Genomic DNA, 17155 nt, shown 5'->3' with positions numbered 1-17155 from the left:
ATGGAGCAATGCTAAGAATAGAAATTAGATCTTTTGGTTTAGCTGTTTCAGTATGCAGTATTCTGTAGGACATAAATTTGTTGATAAATTTAGTAAACAAATCAAGTGGTTATTTTCATTTTTATCTTATATTTATGTCACCGAATATAAACTTGCAACAACTTTCCTAGAAATCAAATCTAGCTGGAGTAGTTTAAAAAGTAGCTTTGTGTTTGGAAAGAAGTAGGTCAGGTAAAAAATGAAAGATGGTTAGTACTGGTGTTTTTGTATCATTGTATTGCTATTCTTAGATTACAATTTTATCTTTTGTGATGTTTTTATTTTAAAATTTTAGTTCATTAGAAGTGTTTTCTAATTAAATAGTTCATGCTAATTCTTCTTATAGCTTTGTTGTTATTATAAATTGTAAATTATAGACATTTAACACTGTGTATTTGTAGTTTAGTCCTCAAAAAGTCAGGTTCATAAAGAATAGACCATCTTCTGTCTTGGATTATATATGGAAAAAAGATAAACCATAATGGGAAAACAGCGAGTAATGTGTTGGCAGTTCCTTAGAAAGAACAACAGCAACAAATTCTTTGTAAAAGCATTTATATTAGTTCTTCTGTAATACTCCATTTTTTTGTAAGGATGGGATATGAACATTCATTTAAATTTTATACCTTTCCCTTTGTGTTGTAAGATTTAAAATGTACTTATCTTATTTTACATTATGAATTTTTTCTTTTCAGTCAAAGGCCATTGGTTTGCTGGATGTGGATGTATATGGCCCTTCAATTCCAAAGATGATGAATCTTCGAGGAAATCCAGAATTATCAGAGAGTAAGTAAAGATAGGACAGACCTAGGGAACATTCACATAACAAGTACTTAATGTGCTTTGTGAGGGAGACAGAAAGCTCATTTTTTAATATGGTGGTTTTGTCCTTTATGTTTTAAGTAGTTTCTCTAAAGTTTTTTTTATTGTAAAAATAGGATTTATTTCTTTGTGTTCTTATTAAATTTTTAATGCTTTAGTCATTATATCTTCTTGAAAAGCTCTCAAATATAAAGAATAATGAAGAAAGAAATTTTGTGATTTAGAAGAAATTTGAAAACTTGGTGACTTTTTCTGAATTAAATATAACATGGATAATTTTTATTAGAAATTGAATTCTTTACACATAAAAACTGATGGAAAATTGAATTGAATCTTGTATTTGTGTATTTGAATTGAACTTTTTATTTTTGTGGGGTTAGGGAGTGAATTGGTTTTAAGAGGCAACTTTCCAATTTTCACTGTCTCCATAGGCAGTAGTATTATTGCCATTGCCCCAGATGGAGAATGAATTGAACATTTTTATCATTGATGTATTTTAATCTCTGTTTTAAAAACATATTTAAGGAAAATGTGTTGTGAGCTTAGTTGTTGGGGACGATTATTAATATTTAGTCTGAAAAAATTGTTTATACGACTTTGGGATTTTCTTTAGCACCATGAAGGGAAATTGAAGATCTTGTCTTATTAAAACTGACCCTAGTGACCTTATAATGTAAGCAGGCATTTTTTTTTTCTATTTGCTTGCTTCGAGAAGGGAAAGATGGTATAACTTTAAACAGTCAACTTATTCCAGTTTCTTTGTTCTTTGTCCTCTTAGTAGAATGCATACTTGGTTTGTGAATGTGTGACATGAGCCAAGATGTCAAACTTCCACAAAGGAGGAATAATGAATTTGCATACTTTAAATGATAGACTCATTATGTCTGCTTCTTGATTAAAGTAATGTGAAAATCTGGTGCACGCAGCACATGAGTGATAGCAGAATGGAACCCTTGGTGTCAGTTTCTTCATAAATCGTTCTGTTCAGTCTATGCCAACATAAATACTTGAAGTGAACTTTAATTTCTTTCTCCTTGTTTTACTGAAGCTGTAATCTTACATCTGATGTTTGCAAATTGGCTGCCATTAAAGAGACTTTCTTGTGAAGGGAAAGGAAAAGGTCCTGGAAATTTTAGTCTGAATAAAGTACTTTTAGTGCTGAAACATTAAAAATACTGACCTTGCTTGGACCCACCAAGAAACAAAACAAGATAACTAATGCATGCTGAATGAAGAATGCATGTTAAAAAAAGAAAAAAAAAACCCATATATTTTTTCTCCAAAATTAGAATTGGCATCACTGATACTACATTATTTTTGTCTCTTCTGACTGACCCAGGCATCCTATCTTTATTACTAAAACACACACAGACATAGTAAATTATATTTTAACAGTGCAGAGACACTGTGGAGCATGACAGTTTTGGGGAGATGTAGACAATGAACTAGGTACCAGTTCTGTATTTTATACCATCCTTTAGCTGAGCTTTATATCTTAAAAGGTAGAACAGTAGACTTTATAATCTGTCTTTCCCTTGATCAATCAATTATGATTCTGAATATTATGCTAATGTCAATTTGCCGACATTTACTTCTGATTCATTTTGATTTATTATTTATTAAGCTCTTCAGGTTTGGCAGATTCAGATTTTTCCTTCAATATCTTTTTTTTCCCTTCTTTTCATGTTAACTTTGTCTGTCTTTGAAATGCCTCATCTTTCTTATTTAAGTGGCACATTAACCTTGCTCAGCTACAGATGAGTTGTTGGATTTGATTTTCAGAAAGTGTGTATTTCTGTGATGGAAAAAAATTTCAAGTTCTAAAGACCCTTGACTGCCTCAGTTTTGAGTTCTGTTCATGCTTGGTGACATTTTTCACTTGTCTATCTTGTTATGCAGAAGGGTAGAAAGTGGAGGAATAAGACAGTGTCTAGGAAATGTATTATGCAAAATTGCATCAACAGGTTGACATTTTAATGGCTGCAGATGACCAACTACATTGTGAAGAGTCCTTTTGAACCTAATGGAATTTAGAGTAAAGTCTGTTTAACTTGCGTAATTGTAAAACTCACCCCTTTTTAGTGCAAATTATACTGGTTAAATATTTTTCTTTTCAGTTAGCAAATACTGTATATTCAAATTTCAGATTGTAGCCTAATAAACTTCTAAATTATAAAAACTAAAGAGCAAAAAGTTCTGAAACTGAAATGGAGAATAGAATATTGTGACATTGTGACATCAACTATAGTGATAATATTACATTTAGTTAATCTAATGTGTTTTTTTTTTTGAGGGGAGAGTGGAATGCTGTGTTGCATAGATTTTACTAGGCTTTCTCAGTGTTTATTTGTTGAAGTATATATTATGCTTCACAGCACTGAAGTGATTGGATGCTTGTACAGTCTTTACAAATTTGATTACTGTTTAGTGCTGATGCTTGAATATGTATCTTGACGTACTTAGTTAATAAAGTAGAAAATTTCAGAAGATGAAAGAGGCTACTAAAAGTTTATTAAACATTAGGTACTTTTATTGAGGATAGTGCCAACATACAGTCATATTCTTCATGGTTATTCTGATCAACTATTTTTTATAAAAATACATTTTTATTAATGTCTTTTGCTCTTACATCACTTAAATTTTCTAGACATTAAATTTTCTTATATCACTTAAATTTTCTAAACTTCTACATTTCCTAACACATCCCTCAAAACTTCCCCCCTGCTCTAAGAGAGCTATCTCTTATAATGAAGAATAAAAAAGTATAAACAAAACAGTTCAGCACATGGAAAATTGGAAGAATCTGACATTATATTCAGTGATCCACACTCATACTCTCTTGTAGTCTCTCTCTAAAGAAGTGCATATGTCTTTTCATATTTCTTCTCTGCAGCCAAGCTTTGACCAACATAATTTACAGTATGATTATTAATGCCTTACTATCCAAACCTTCTCTAAAATTTTGAAACTCACTTTTAACATTGTTTCTTTGAAAACAACTTTTAAAGACCAGAACTCTGGGCAGTGCAATGATAAATCACAAATCTACAAGACTGAAGAGGAGATCTATCTTTCAATCTGTGTATTTGTGTATATGCATGTGTATATATGTATACATGTATTCATGTGTAAATAAGCACACATGTATAAGCATATAGGTATACGCATACATATATACATAAAATACTCACGAGTATATAAATGTGTATGTGTGTATACACAATACTTATCTCCTCCTAGAGAGATGATGAACTTGAATTACAGTAAAAGACATGCATTTGCAAACATGGTCAGTGTGGGAATTTGTTTTTCTAGACTAGGCATGCTCATGGTGAAGGATTTTTTGTTGTTTTGGTTCAATAGGATGAGAAGGTGGTGAGAGGGCCAGATGGTAAATGCATGTAAAAAAAAAATTTAGAAACTTTTTTTTGGGAACCACCCACATACTACTGCTTCCTTTAAATAGGGAGTCTTAATCTTTTTTGAGTCATGGACCCATTGGCAGCCTGGTGAAGTCTGTGGACCTGTTCTCAGGATAATTTTTTTAAATGCTTAAAACAGAATTACAAAGGAAATGAATTTTATGGTTTTTTACATACAATATTACAATATGTTGTTAATACAACATATGTTACAATATTAAATGTTATAATACAAATGTCACAATATTAAATATTAATATCAACATTTTAAAAGCCCCACATTGATCCCAGGTTCAGAACTCTTATTCTAATGTCTTGTTTTTGAAGAACTAGGACTGAACTAGAATACTAGGGGCCTGGAATTTAAGAATACCTCTAAGGACTGTAATGGATACTGAGATATAACAGTACAGCTAGGCCAATTATAATTTGATAGGAGTGTTTATTAACCGGCCGGGATTGCCTCTCAGACTGAAAGACAGCCTCGAGCTTTCTGTTAGACATAATTTTATAGACAATGTGATTGCTAGCAACAGAATATGTTTCAAAGGGGTTAGCATTGTTTCCATTGAGGTGAAGCTTTCTAAGTATTATTCTCATTGAAGCAAAACATTCTCAGTATTATTCCCATTGAAGCAAAGCATTCTCAGTATTATTCCTATTGAAACAAAGCCTTAGTATTATTTCTACTGAAGCGAAGCGAAGCCATAGTTCCTTAGCAAAGCCTTGGATACAAACAAAAACAGACCTGAATCCGTGGGAATCTGTGGCATGTTTTAGCAACACAGGTGAAACATTTCTTTACTATTGGAGCCTATTAGGGTTTCCAAGGAACCCAGTAGGGGTCCCCTCTAGCAGGTTTAAAGGGGCTCTAGTGTATAATTTCTGGTGGGCACTTCAGGACCAGTTTGTGTATATTGGTTACTTTGTATTTAGTTGTTTCCTTGTTGTCTCCTCCATTAGGTTGTTAGCTCCTTGAGAACAGGCACTATCTTTTGCCTCTTTTTGTATCTCTAGTGCTTAGCATAGTACCTGGCAAATAGTAGGTGCTTAATAAATACTTATTGATTGACCATGTCAGCTAACATAGTAGTGCATTTACATGTACTAGATAACTAGAAGATAGTAGGATAAACATTTTTATTTCAAGTAAAATTATAATATCTGTTTGTAATTATTTTCAAGTGCATTTGTGCAGATAGAAATGATAGTAAAGTTTAAAAAAAATTAAAAAAATTCTGGTGTCAGTTAATACAATAGTGATGTTAAGTGGAGACTACCCTTCATGCTTCCCTTCCTTCTTTCCTGCATTTATTTTTGCTCCAGGTGAAAAAATTCCTCAGTAGTTTGACTCAATAAGCAGGTGTCCTTTTGTGAAAGCATTACCTTTTAGAACACCTGCTGAAGTCTAGGATCTCCTGAAGCTGACTTCAGAGTATTAATATGGCTGTGACTTCCATCTGGTCTTACAGCTCTGCTTTGCTGTTATCCCTTCATCTGCTTTCCTAGAAAAGATGTTTGTGACTCTTACCATAATTGCTGCCCTGAAGGATTAATTCGTTATGCAGTAGATGGATCACTGAATATTTCTAATTATTGAGTGTGGCTTTTATGGAAGTGATATAATCAATCTTCGATTATTCACATTTCTGTCATTCTTCCCTGTCCATCATGCTCTATTTTTTTCACTACTCACTAAGCATTTTCTGCCTTAGAACTGTTTACAATCTCCATTTCATTTGTGATTTAGAGACACGACATAATAAATCTACAAAGCTATATTCTCGTAATAAAATCAACATGTGACATTATGGGCCTTTGACACTGAGTAGCTTCATGGACTGTACCACAATCCCAATTTTATCTATTAATAATGACCCCCAAAATTGATTTCCTCTTTTATTGTTTTTTTTCTCAGTGCTATCACTTCTCTATTTTCTAAATTCACCACCATCTAGCTGAAGATATCAGAGGGGAGACAGTCATTTTTTTAATTTAAAAAAATTGTTGCTTCTTTGCCCAGATCCCTTAGAATGGTCCTTTTTCCTTTCCTTTAAGTTTTTTTTTTGGTGGATTATTACTATATACAATAATATATAGGGGAATATAATACTGAATTAAAAGGGAAGTTTACAAGCTTATAGTGACTTTAAAAGAAATCCTTCCAATTACAAGAGCCTGTGTCTTATTCTTTTATGTGTCTTCTTCCTTCTTATCGAGCCCCTTTTGCCAGGTCTTATCTTTGACTATAGATTGCTTTAGTTCTCTTAGTTGATGGCTCTGGTTGGACTAGGTGGGTTTGTGCATCATTTTTCTGGGATCTGTTCCCAACTCACATGTCCAGATGTAGGAACCTAGGTCCTTTAGGTAGATACCTTTCTTAAAGCTAATACTCAAAAGCTTTGTGCTTCATTCTGTCTTCCTGTGTATCTGAACATTTCCCTATACTTGCTTTCCTGTCTTTCAGAAGAAGAAAATGCTCCTCCTTTGGCCTTTCGGGTTTTTGAGTCTAAGGTTTCTGTTTCATTCTCACTCTAGTGATCTTGGTGCTCTGGTTATGAAAGTTCTCTTCCTGGTTGATTCAACTCAAGCAAAGTTCCTTGAACTGGATTATAGTGGCTGGTCCTGTCCTTGGAGATTAAATTGCTTCCTCTCTCTGTTGTCACAGATCAGCACAGGGCCTTGGAGTACTGTAATGGAAATGCAAATTTAAAGATCTTCCCTGCCCCTAGGCTAAAGTGCACCTGGAGCCTGGGGTAGGAGGCTTGTTTTTCAGTAGATACTTTTTGATTGGCCAGTGGGTCAATAAGGTTGTTATATTTTCTGAGCCAGGAGAAGGCTATATAAGCCCTGATGTGTAGCTTTGTTTTGGGGCTCACTTTGAGAAGTGTTCTGTGATTTGATCAGATGAAATTCTGGGAAACCGTTGTTGAGAGCCCCCTGGCTTTGAAAGACCCAGAAGTTGATTTGGTATGGATGTAATGGTTGGACAGTTTGGAAAACTGTCTACTTCATCTGTTTCTCTGTCTTGATAATTCTATCTGTATAATCTGAAGTTCGGGGTGCTGACCTTTTTCCCCTGAACTAGGTAAATGATACATATTTGACTGATTAAAGTAAGCTTGTTAACCCATTTTGAGTTGCTTTCCTTTAACAAAGCAGATCCAAGAACCTGTGTTGGCAGACGCCCTGGGAACGCTGGGGTGCTTGCTGCTACAAGTACAAAAAAGCTGTTTAGGATAAATTGGAAATAATAAACGCAAGGAAGGCAGTAGAATTAAGAGGGATTGTGAAAGGCAGTTTTAGCGAGAGTTTAGCTGGGACTTGAGGGAAGCTGGGGAGAACATTCCATGCCAGAGAAAATGCCCAGAGTTGAAAGTGTCTTGTTTGAGGAAGAGCAAGGAGGGCAATGCCACTAGATCAAATAGTAAATGGGTAAGTATAAAGTGTAAGAAGACTGGAAATGTGTGGAGGGGTCAGGTTATTAAGGGCTTTGGATGTCAGATGATTTTATGTTTGATCCTGGAGGTCATAGGGAGCCACTGTAGTTCATTGAGTAAGAGAGGTGACATGACCATATCTGTACTTTAGAAATATTACTTTGGCAGCTGAGTGGAAGATGGACTAGAATGGGGAGATACTTGAGAAAGAAAGTAGGCACATCATCAGGCTATTGCAATAATCCAGGCATGAGGTAAAGAGGGCCTGCACTAGAATAATAGTAGTGTCAGAGGAGAGAAATGGGCATATTTGAGAGAGATGAAATCTACAGTCCTTGGCAACAGATTCGATATGGGGCAGGGTGAGGGAGAGAAAGGTAAGAGAAAGTGGTAGACACTACAGGTAACTTTTCTACTTTATAAATGAGGAAACAGAGAGGCTTGAAAGTTTAGGTCATTTCCCAGGATCACACAGCTTGTAAGTATCAGAGGCAGAGCTGGAATTCATGTTTTCCTGGCTCTAGATCCTGTACTCGGTGTGTTGCCCCACTCTTCCTCTCTGTACCATTTTGTCATGAGGCAGCACCATTACTGAAATATCTCATATACATAAGATCTTGTTTTAATTTTTAATTCCTCTTACTTTTAATCCATCTCGTCAGGAAAGGTCTTTGATATTTTTCAAGCCCTTCTTGTTGAAGGGTATCCTTCCTTCCATAATATTCCTAAGACAGTCTAGACAAATTCCTCCATAAACCTCCATGCCTTTTTTAAACATTACTTGTTGCTGTTCATGCTTCGTTTTTGAAGATCAGTGACATCACAATGTTGGCATCGGTATGGTGTGTTCAGTTGTAAATGATGAGTCTAATATGATTTCAGAAGGCTCCGCCACAGGTCAGGCACATTTTAACATTTGGGTTGGAGATGTTTCTGGATTTGCACAGCTCACATCTTCTTTGTGCTATTGAAATTCTGCTTTGTTTATGGAGTACAGAGTCTTATTTGATTTGGGGACGCCATACTTGCCAGCATCTCCCATATCTCACAATTGACACTAAAGTTCTTCAGAAAGACCTTGAGAGTGTCCTTGTCCTGCTTCTTTTGAGCTATTGCTTTGTATTAGTTCTTATTAAAATAATCTTTTAGGTAACTATGAATTTAGCATTCAGGCTGTGTGGCCAACCCATTAGAGTTGCACTCTCTGCAGTAGAGTTTGAATGCTTGACAGTTCAGCTTGAGAGGGGACCTCAGTGTCTAGTACCTTATCTTGCCAAGTAATCTTCAGAATCTTCAAGTCATAGTGGTTCATTTTTCTCGCATGGCTGGGTTAGTAGTCTGAGCTCCTGAATCAGCTCATTCCAATTCTCTGTGACTGAGACTACTGGGAAGCCCTCACTTAATTATTATTTCTATGTAGATAATTCTCAGATCCCTATTCAGCCCAATTCTCCTCTCTCCCAACTCCAGTCCCACATCACCAATTGTGTATTGGATGCTTTCAGTTAGATGTCTTGTAGACATCTTAAACTCAGCCTGTCCAAAACTGAATTCATTATCTTTCCCCCTAAACCCAACTCTCTTTTGAATTTCCTTACTTTTTTTGAGAATACTACCATTCTTCTAGTCACCCCATTTTGCAACCTTGGTGTCAGCCTTGACTCCTCACTTTCACCAAGTCCACATATTTATTGCTCTGTTAAATTTTATTGTTTCTCCCTATGTCTTCCCTTCTCTTTCATATAGCCCCCACCCTAATTGCTTTTATTAATTCTTGAGTGGACTATTACAATACCCTCCTAGTTGATCTCTTATCTTCAAGTGTTTACCCTCTCCAATCCATCCTTCACTCAGTTGCCAGAGTAATTTTCATAATACACACTTCTGACCATGCTAGTCTTCTACTCAATAAATAGCAGAGAGGCTCTCAATTACATCTAAGATCATATATAAACTTTTTTGACACTTGAAGCCCTTCACAACCTGTCTCCAACCTACCATTACTCCTTTGTTAAATATTCCTCCCCTCTATGAACACTTCAGCTTAGGCAAACTGTCCTTACTGCTGCTTGTACACAATACTCCATCTCCCATTTCTGTCTTTGTACTGTGTGCTTGAATTCTAATAGAGTTGTTGGTTCAGAATCTAGTAATCAAAAGGACCTCAGAAATTATGTGATCTAATTCCTTCATTTTCTATATGTGAAAACTGAGGCCCAAAGACTTTCCTGTAGTCATATAATAAATAGCAGGGCTAGGATTTACTTATTTATTTATCTATATTCTATGTAATTTTCAGTTCCAAATTCTCTCCCTTTCCCTCAATCATTAAGGCAAGAAAAATAAAACCTATTACAAATTGATATAGACCTACAAAACAAATTTCCATAATAACCAAGTTCCAAGAAAAAAAAATCAAGAAAAAGTAAGAAATATGTTTCAGTCTGCAATCTTGAGTCCATCAGTCCTCTCTGTGGAGACAGATAACATATTTCATCATGAATCCTTTGGAATTGTGGTTGATTTTTGTACTGATATTTTGTTACTGTGTCTTTCACAGTTTATTATCTTTACAATATCATTACTATATAAATTGTTCTTTTGATTCTGCTTACTTCACTGTGTATCAGTTCATATGAATCTTCTAAGTTTTTCTGAAACCATCCTTTATGATTTCTTACAGCATAATAGTATTCCATTGCATTTCTATACCATAACTTGTTCAGCCATCACCCAATTGATGGGTTCCTCTCAGTTTCCAGTTTTATGCTACCACAAAAGAGAAATGCTATAAATATTTTTGTACATATGGACCCTTTTCCTCTTTCTTTGATCTCTTTGGGGTGTAGACCTTCTAATGGTATCACTAGGTTAAAAGGTATGTACACTTTTAATAGCTTTTGGGGCACAAGTATATAACTCTACCAACAGTGTATTAGTGTGCCTGTTATCCCATATCCCCTCCAGCTTTTGTCATTTTCCCTTTTTGTAATTTTAGCCAAGCTGACAGGCACAAGGTGGTACCTCGGAGTTGTTTTAATTTGTGCTTCTTTAATTATTTGTACTTTAGAACATTTTTTTAACTATTGATAGCTTTGATTTTTTTTCCCCCGAAAACTATTTCTGTCTTTTTACCATTTACCAATTGGAGAATGACTCTTATTCTTGTAAATTTGACTCAGTTCTGTGTATATTTTTGAAATGAGACCTTTATCAGGAACTTTCTGGAAATATTTTTTCCCTAATTTCTTGCTTTTCTTCTTATTTTAGCTTAATTTATTTTGTGTGAAAACTTTTAAATTTTTTGCAATAAGAATTACCCATTCCATTCTCTGTGAACCTTTCTATCTCTTGTATGTTTATGAACTCTTCACCTATTCATAGGTCCAACAAATAATTTCTTCCATGCTCTACTGATTTACTTATGATATTGCCCTTTATGTCTAAATCATGTACCTATATTGAGCTTATTATTGGTATGTGGTATAAGATGTTGGCCTCTTCCTAGTTTTAGCCAGACTACTTTCCAGAATTTGGAACAGTTTTTGTTAAATAGTGAGTTCTTGTCTCAATAACTGAGATTTTTGGCTTTATCAAGCATTAGATTGTTTTGCTCATTTGCTTCTGTATTTTTATATAACTTATCTGTTCCATTGATCAATCTTTCTGTTTCTTACCTAATACCAAATTGTGTTTATGATTACAGCTTGTGGTATAGTTTGAGTTCTGGTACTGCTTAGGCCCCTTCCTTTTTTTTTTTTTTCATTTGATAGCCTTGATATTCTTGACTTTTTGTTCCTTTAGTTTTGTTATGTTTTTTCCTATCTCTGTCTTTTTAACTTGATTGATATGGCACTGAAGAAGTAATTAATTTAGGTAGTATTGCCATTTTTTATTATATTAACTCAGCTTACCCCTGAGTAATTAATATTTTTCCAGTTATTTAGAGGGCCAGCTAGGTGGTGCAGTGAATAAAGTGCGGGGCCAGGAATCAGGAACTCAGCTTCTTGAGTTCAAATTTTGGCTTCAAATACTTACTAGCTGTGTAACTCAGTGCAAGTCACTTAACCCTGTTTGCTTTAGTTTCCTCATCTGTAGAATGAGCTGGAGAAGGAAATGGCAAGCCACTCCAGTATCTTTGCCAAGAAAACCCCAAAATGGGGTCATAGAGTCGGACATTACTGAAAATGACTGAACAATTATTTAGGTCATTCTTTATTTGTATAGAGTGTTTTGTAAATGTTTTATAAAATTCTTATTTGTTTGTTGGGCTGTCGACTCCCAAATATTTTATATTGTCTGTAGTTTTTTTATTTTGTCTGTAGTTACTTTAAATGAATTTTTTTCTTTCTTTTTTTTCCTCCTGGGTGTTGTTGGTGGTATACAAAGTACCAGTGATTTGACCTGAGTTTATTTTATGAAATGGGTTTATTTGCTGAAGTTGTGTTTCAGTTAGTTGCCTCTCTAATCTCTTTTTTCTTTTCTTGTTGCTTTAGCTAGCATTTCTAGTATAGTATTGAATACTAATGGTGATAATGGATATTCTTGCTTCATCCCTGATCTTACTGGAAAGATTTCTAGTATATCTCCTTTACAGATAATGCTTGCTTTTGGTTTTAGAGAGATACTACTTATCATTTTAAGAAAAACTCCATTTATTCCTATACTTTTTAGTGTTTTTTAATCAGAATGTGTGTTAAATATTTTGTCAAAAGCTTTTTCTGCATATATTGAGATAATCAAATTATTATTATCATTTTAAAAATTGATATAGTCAATTTTGCATATAGTTTTTTAAACTTCTTAATAGCATTCCTGCTGTAAATCCATCCTGGTCATAATGTAAGATCTTTGTTATATATTGCTATAATCTCTTTGTTAGTATTTAAAAAAGTTTCTGTCAGTATACATTAGAGAAATTGGCTTATAGTTTTATTTTTCTCTTTTGACTCTCTGATTTGGGCATCAAGATCATATTTATGTGGTAGAAGGAATTTGGCAGCTTCCCTTCTTTACCTATTTTTCAAACAATTTTTTAGTATTAGAATTGTTTTTAAAATGTTTGTTAGAATTTGCTTGTAAAGCCATCTGGTCCTGGGCTTTTTCTTAGGGTGTTCATTTATCACTTGTTAGTTGCTTTTTCTAAGCTAAGATTGTTTAAATATTTTGTTTCCTCTTTTATTAATCTGGACAATTTATATTTTTTGTAAATATTCATCCATTTCATTAAGATCATCAGTTTTATTGATATACAGTTGGGCAAAATATCTCCTAATAATTGCTTTTATTTTCTCTTCAATGGTTCTGAACTTACCTTTTTCTTTTTTGATACTGATAATTTAGTTTTCTTCTTTTTTTAAAATACAAATAGCCATTATTTTATCTGTTTGATTGGCTAAAAAAACTCCCCCAAACCAAAAACCCAAAAAACTTCTGGTTTTATTGATTAGTTCAGTGGTTTTTATTTTTTTCCAACTTTGTTAATCTTTCCTTTGATATTCAGAATTTCTGTTTTGGTGTTTAATTGGGGTTTTAAAAAAATTGTTGGTTTTCTAATTTTTTTTTCCTCCAATTTATTTAGTTTCAGTTTTCAACATTCATTTCCACAAGATTTTGAGTTACAAAATTTTTCTCCCTATCTTTCCCCTACCACCACCCCAAAATAGTGAACCTACTGAATACCCCTTCCCCCAATCTGTTCTCTCTTATATCTTCCCTCATTCCCCCCCCCCCCAACTTTCTAGTAGGGGAAGATAGATTTCTGTACCCCAGTGACTGTATATTTCATTTCCCAGTTGCATGTAAAAAAGCAGTTTTTTTTAAAACATTTGTTTTTCAAACTTTTGAGTTCCAGATTTTTTTCCCCTTCTTCCCTCCTCACCCACCCCCACTGGGAAGATAAGCAATTCAATATAGGTTGTACATGTGTTGTTATACAAAACATTCCATAGTAGTTATATTGTGAAAGACTAACTAATTCCCTCCATCCTAAGCCCTCCCCCCACTTATTCTATTTTCTCCTTTGACCCTGTCCCTTTTCAAAAGTGTTTGCTTATAACTACCCTCTCCCCCAATCTGCCCTCCCTTCTATCATCTGTCCCCTTTATCCCCTTTCCCTCTATTTTCCGGTAGGGTAACATACCCAATTGAGTGTGTATGTTATTCCCTTCTTAAGCCAAATTCATTGAGAGTAAGGCTGACCCATTCCCTTTCACCTTCCTGCTCTTCCCCTCCATTGTAACTGTTTTCTCTTGTCTCTTTTATATAATTTACCCTAATCTATTTCTCCCTTTCACCTTCTCCTAATATATTCCTCTCTCAACTCTTAATTTTATTTTTTTAGGTATCATCTCTTCCTATTAAACTCATCCTGTGCCCTGTTTATGTATACATGTACATACATATGCACACACTCACATATATATTTATACACATATATACCCTCCTATACATACATATATATGTATGTATATATACATATATATATATATATTCCCTTCAACTATCCTCATACTGAGAAAAGTGTCATGAGTTACAATTATTGTTTTTCCATGTAGGAATGTAAATAGTTCAACTTTAATAAGTTCCTTATGATTTCTTTTTCCTTTTTACCTTCTCTTGGTTCTCTTACTTCTTGTATTTGAAAGTCAGATTTTCTTTTCAGCTCTGGTATTTTTATCAAGAATGCTTTAAAATGGGGTGGCTAGGTGGCGCAGTGAGTAAAGCGCTGGCCCTGGAGTTAGGAGGACCCGAGTTCGGTTCCGGCCTCAGACACTTAACACCCACACAAAAAAATTGGCCGTGTAACCTTGGGCAAGTTACTTAACCCCAATTGCCCTCCAAAAGGGAAAAAAAAAAAGAATGCTTTAAAATCCTCTATTTCATTGAATGACCATATTTTCCCCTGTAGCATTATATTCAGTTTTGCTGGGTAGGTGATTCTTCGTTTTAATCCTAGCTTCTTTGACCTCCAGAATGTCCCATTCCAAGCCTTTTGATTCCTTAATGTAGAAGCTGCTAGGTCTTGTGTTATCCTGATTGTGTTTCCACAAAACTCAAATTGTTTCTTCCTGAATGCTTGTAGTATTTTCTCCTTGACCTGAGAACTCTGGAATTTGACTATGATATTCCTAGGAGTTTTCTTTTTGGGATCTTTTTGAAGATGTGATTGGTGAATTCTTTCAATTTCTATTTTGCCCTCTGGTTCTAGGATATCAGGGCAATTTTGCTTGATAATTTCTTGCAAGATGGTGTGTAGACTCTTTTTTTGATCGTGGCTTTCAGGTAGTCCAATAATTTTTAAATTATCTCTCCTGGGTCTGTTTTCTAGGTCAGTGGTTTTCCAGTGAGATATTTCACATTGCCTTCTATTTTTTCATTTGTTTGGATCTGTTTTATAGTATCTTGATTTCTCATAAAGTCATTAGCTTCCATTTGTTCCAGTCTAATTTTGAAGCAATTATTCTCTTCAGTGAGTTTTTGGAATTCCTTTTCCATCTGGCAAATTCAGCTTTTTAAGGCATTCTTCTCATTGGCTTTTTGGGCTTCTTTTGCTATGAGTTAGTCTATTTTTAAGCTGTTATTTTCTTTAGTATTTTTTTGGGTCTCCTTTACCAGACTGTTGACTTGCTTTTCATGGTTTTCTTGTATCATTCTCATTTCTCTTCCCAATTTTTCTTCCCCTTCTCTTACTTGATTTTCAAATCCTTCTTGAGCTCCTCCATGGCCTGTATGTAGCCAGTTAATATTTTTTCTTAGAAGCTTTTGATGCAGGAGTTCTGTGTTGTTCTCTTCCAGTTCCATGCTTTGATCCTTTTTGTCCCCAAAAAGTATTCTATGGTCTGTTTGTGCTTCCTCTGCTTGCCATATTGCCAGCCAATTACTTGATTTTTGAGCTCTTTGCCACGGTAGAACTCTGCTTCCAGATTGCAGAGAGCTATGTCCCAAATTGTGTTTTTTTTTTTGCAGCTGCTGGAGCTATTAGGAGGACGCCCTTTCAGCAGCCCCCACAAGTTCTGACACACTGGCTGCACAACCCCAGGGCCTCCACCCAAGACTGTGATCCAGATCCAAGAAGGTTAAAGCAAGAGCCATTACCCTCTGAATGGCCTCTTGGTCCCCCTACGATCTGCAGTCCTGGTGCTCCAGAAACAGCCACGGGGCAGCAGCTGCAGCTGCCATGCCTCTGGCGCTTCTTGTCCCGGGATCAGGGGCCTGTAATGGGAATGTAAATTTAAAGATCTTCCCTGCCCCTAGGCTAAAGTGCACCTGGAGCCTGGGGTGGGAGGCTTGTTTTTCAGTAGATACTTCTTGATTAGTCAGTGGGTCAATAAGGTTGTTACATTCTCTGAGCCAGGAGAAGGCTATATAAGCCCTGATGTGTAGCTTTGTTTTGGGGCTCACTTTGAGAAGTATTCTGTGATTTGATATGGATTCTGGGAGGCTGTTGTCCAGAGCCCCCTGGCTTTGAAAAACCCAGATGTTGATTTGGTATGGATGTAATGGTTGGACAGTTTGGAAAGCTGTCTACTTGATAATTCTGTGTGTATACTCTGAAGTTCGGGGTGCTGACCTTTTTCCCCTGAACTAGGTAAATGATACATATTTGACTGATTAAAGTAAGCTTGTTAACCCATTTTGAGTTGCTTTCCGTTATCAAAGCAGATCCAAGAACCTGTGCTGGCAGCAAACCCTGAGGACGCTTGGGGTGCTTGCTGCCACAAAATGGCGTCACAAACAGGATATGCAGAGTAAAAGGAAAGTATGGGGACTGGGATAATTGTTTGTTTCCCAGTTGTGGTAGCTGTGACTCTGTGGAGCCGTGGAGCAGGAGAGAAGAATGGCCTGCGTGCGGACTTCGCTGAGCTGAGAGCAGGAATGGTAAGCTGCCTGCATCGGGACCTGGGCAGAAGCCAGGAACTGCTGCCGCCTGCGGGAGGAGAAGTAACCCAGGAGTTCAGAATTCAGCCACAGGAAAAGATAAGAACTGAGCAGCAAAGCAGGAGCACTGAATGTGTTTCCTTGCTGCATCCCACAGTTTGGGACCCAGGGGGAGGATGCACTTGTGACTATGGTGGGTGGGATGAAGTGCCTTGGACCCCCAAGGACCCCACCTTGTTGGTTTTGTTGCCCAGCCCCGTCTCTGTACTTGGAAGCAGGGGCTGAAGCTGTGTGAGGTGAAGGACACCCCCTCCCCCCAAGATAACTTTATTTGGACTCTTGTTTTTAATTGAAGTGGTAATGCAATGTACTTTGTGTTTGTTTAAGGCCCAGTGGCCACTTTTGTAACTTCAGTTATGTATCTTGCAAATGTGACCTATGACTGTTAATGCTAATTCAAAAGTAAATTGTCTATGCTATGGGCATGAAAGATCTTGGGGCAGAATGTAATGGGAATGTAAATTTAAAGATCTTCCCTGCCCCTAGGCTAAA

At 35.8% G+C, this 17155-nt stretch overlaps 1 protein-coding gene across 2 annotated transcripts in view; it reads left to right on the top strand.

Annotated features, from left to right (window-relative positions):
* NUBPL (NUBP iron-sulfur cluster assembly factor, mitochondrial) overlaps positions 1–17155 on the top strand; it is a 340914-nt gene that overhangs the window by 71388 nt on the left and 252371 nt on the right. For both annotated transcript variants that reach the window (XM_069105984.1, XM_069105985.1), the window contains one exon: positions 735–825. In XM_069105984.1, the coding sequence (XP_068962085.1) occupies positions 735–825 (91 nt within the window). The remainder of the gene's footprint in view (positions 1–734; positions 826–17155) is intronic.

This window comes from Petaurus breviceps, unplaced genomic scaffold, assembly GCF_028583685.1.
Source record: "Petaurus breviceps papuanus isolate PSGF00001 unplaced genomic scaffold, PetGlider_PUasm1.0 77, whole genome shotgun sequence".
In the NCBI taxonomy this organism is placed as follows: Eukaryota; Metazoa; Chordata; class Mammalia; order Diprotodontia; family Petauridae; genus Petaurus; species Petaurus breviceps.
This window is presented reverse-complemented; position numbering and strand designations above follow the sequence as displayed.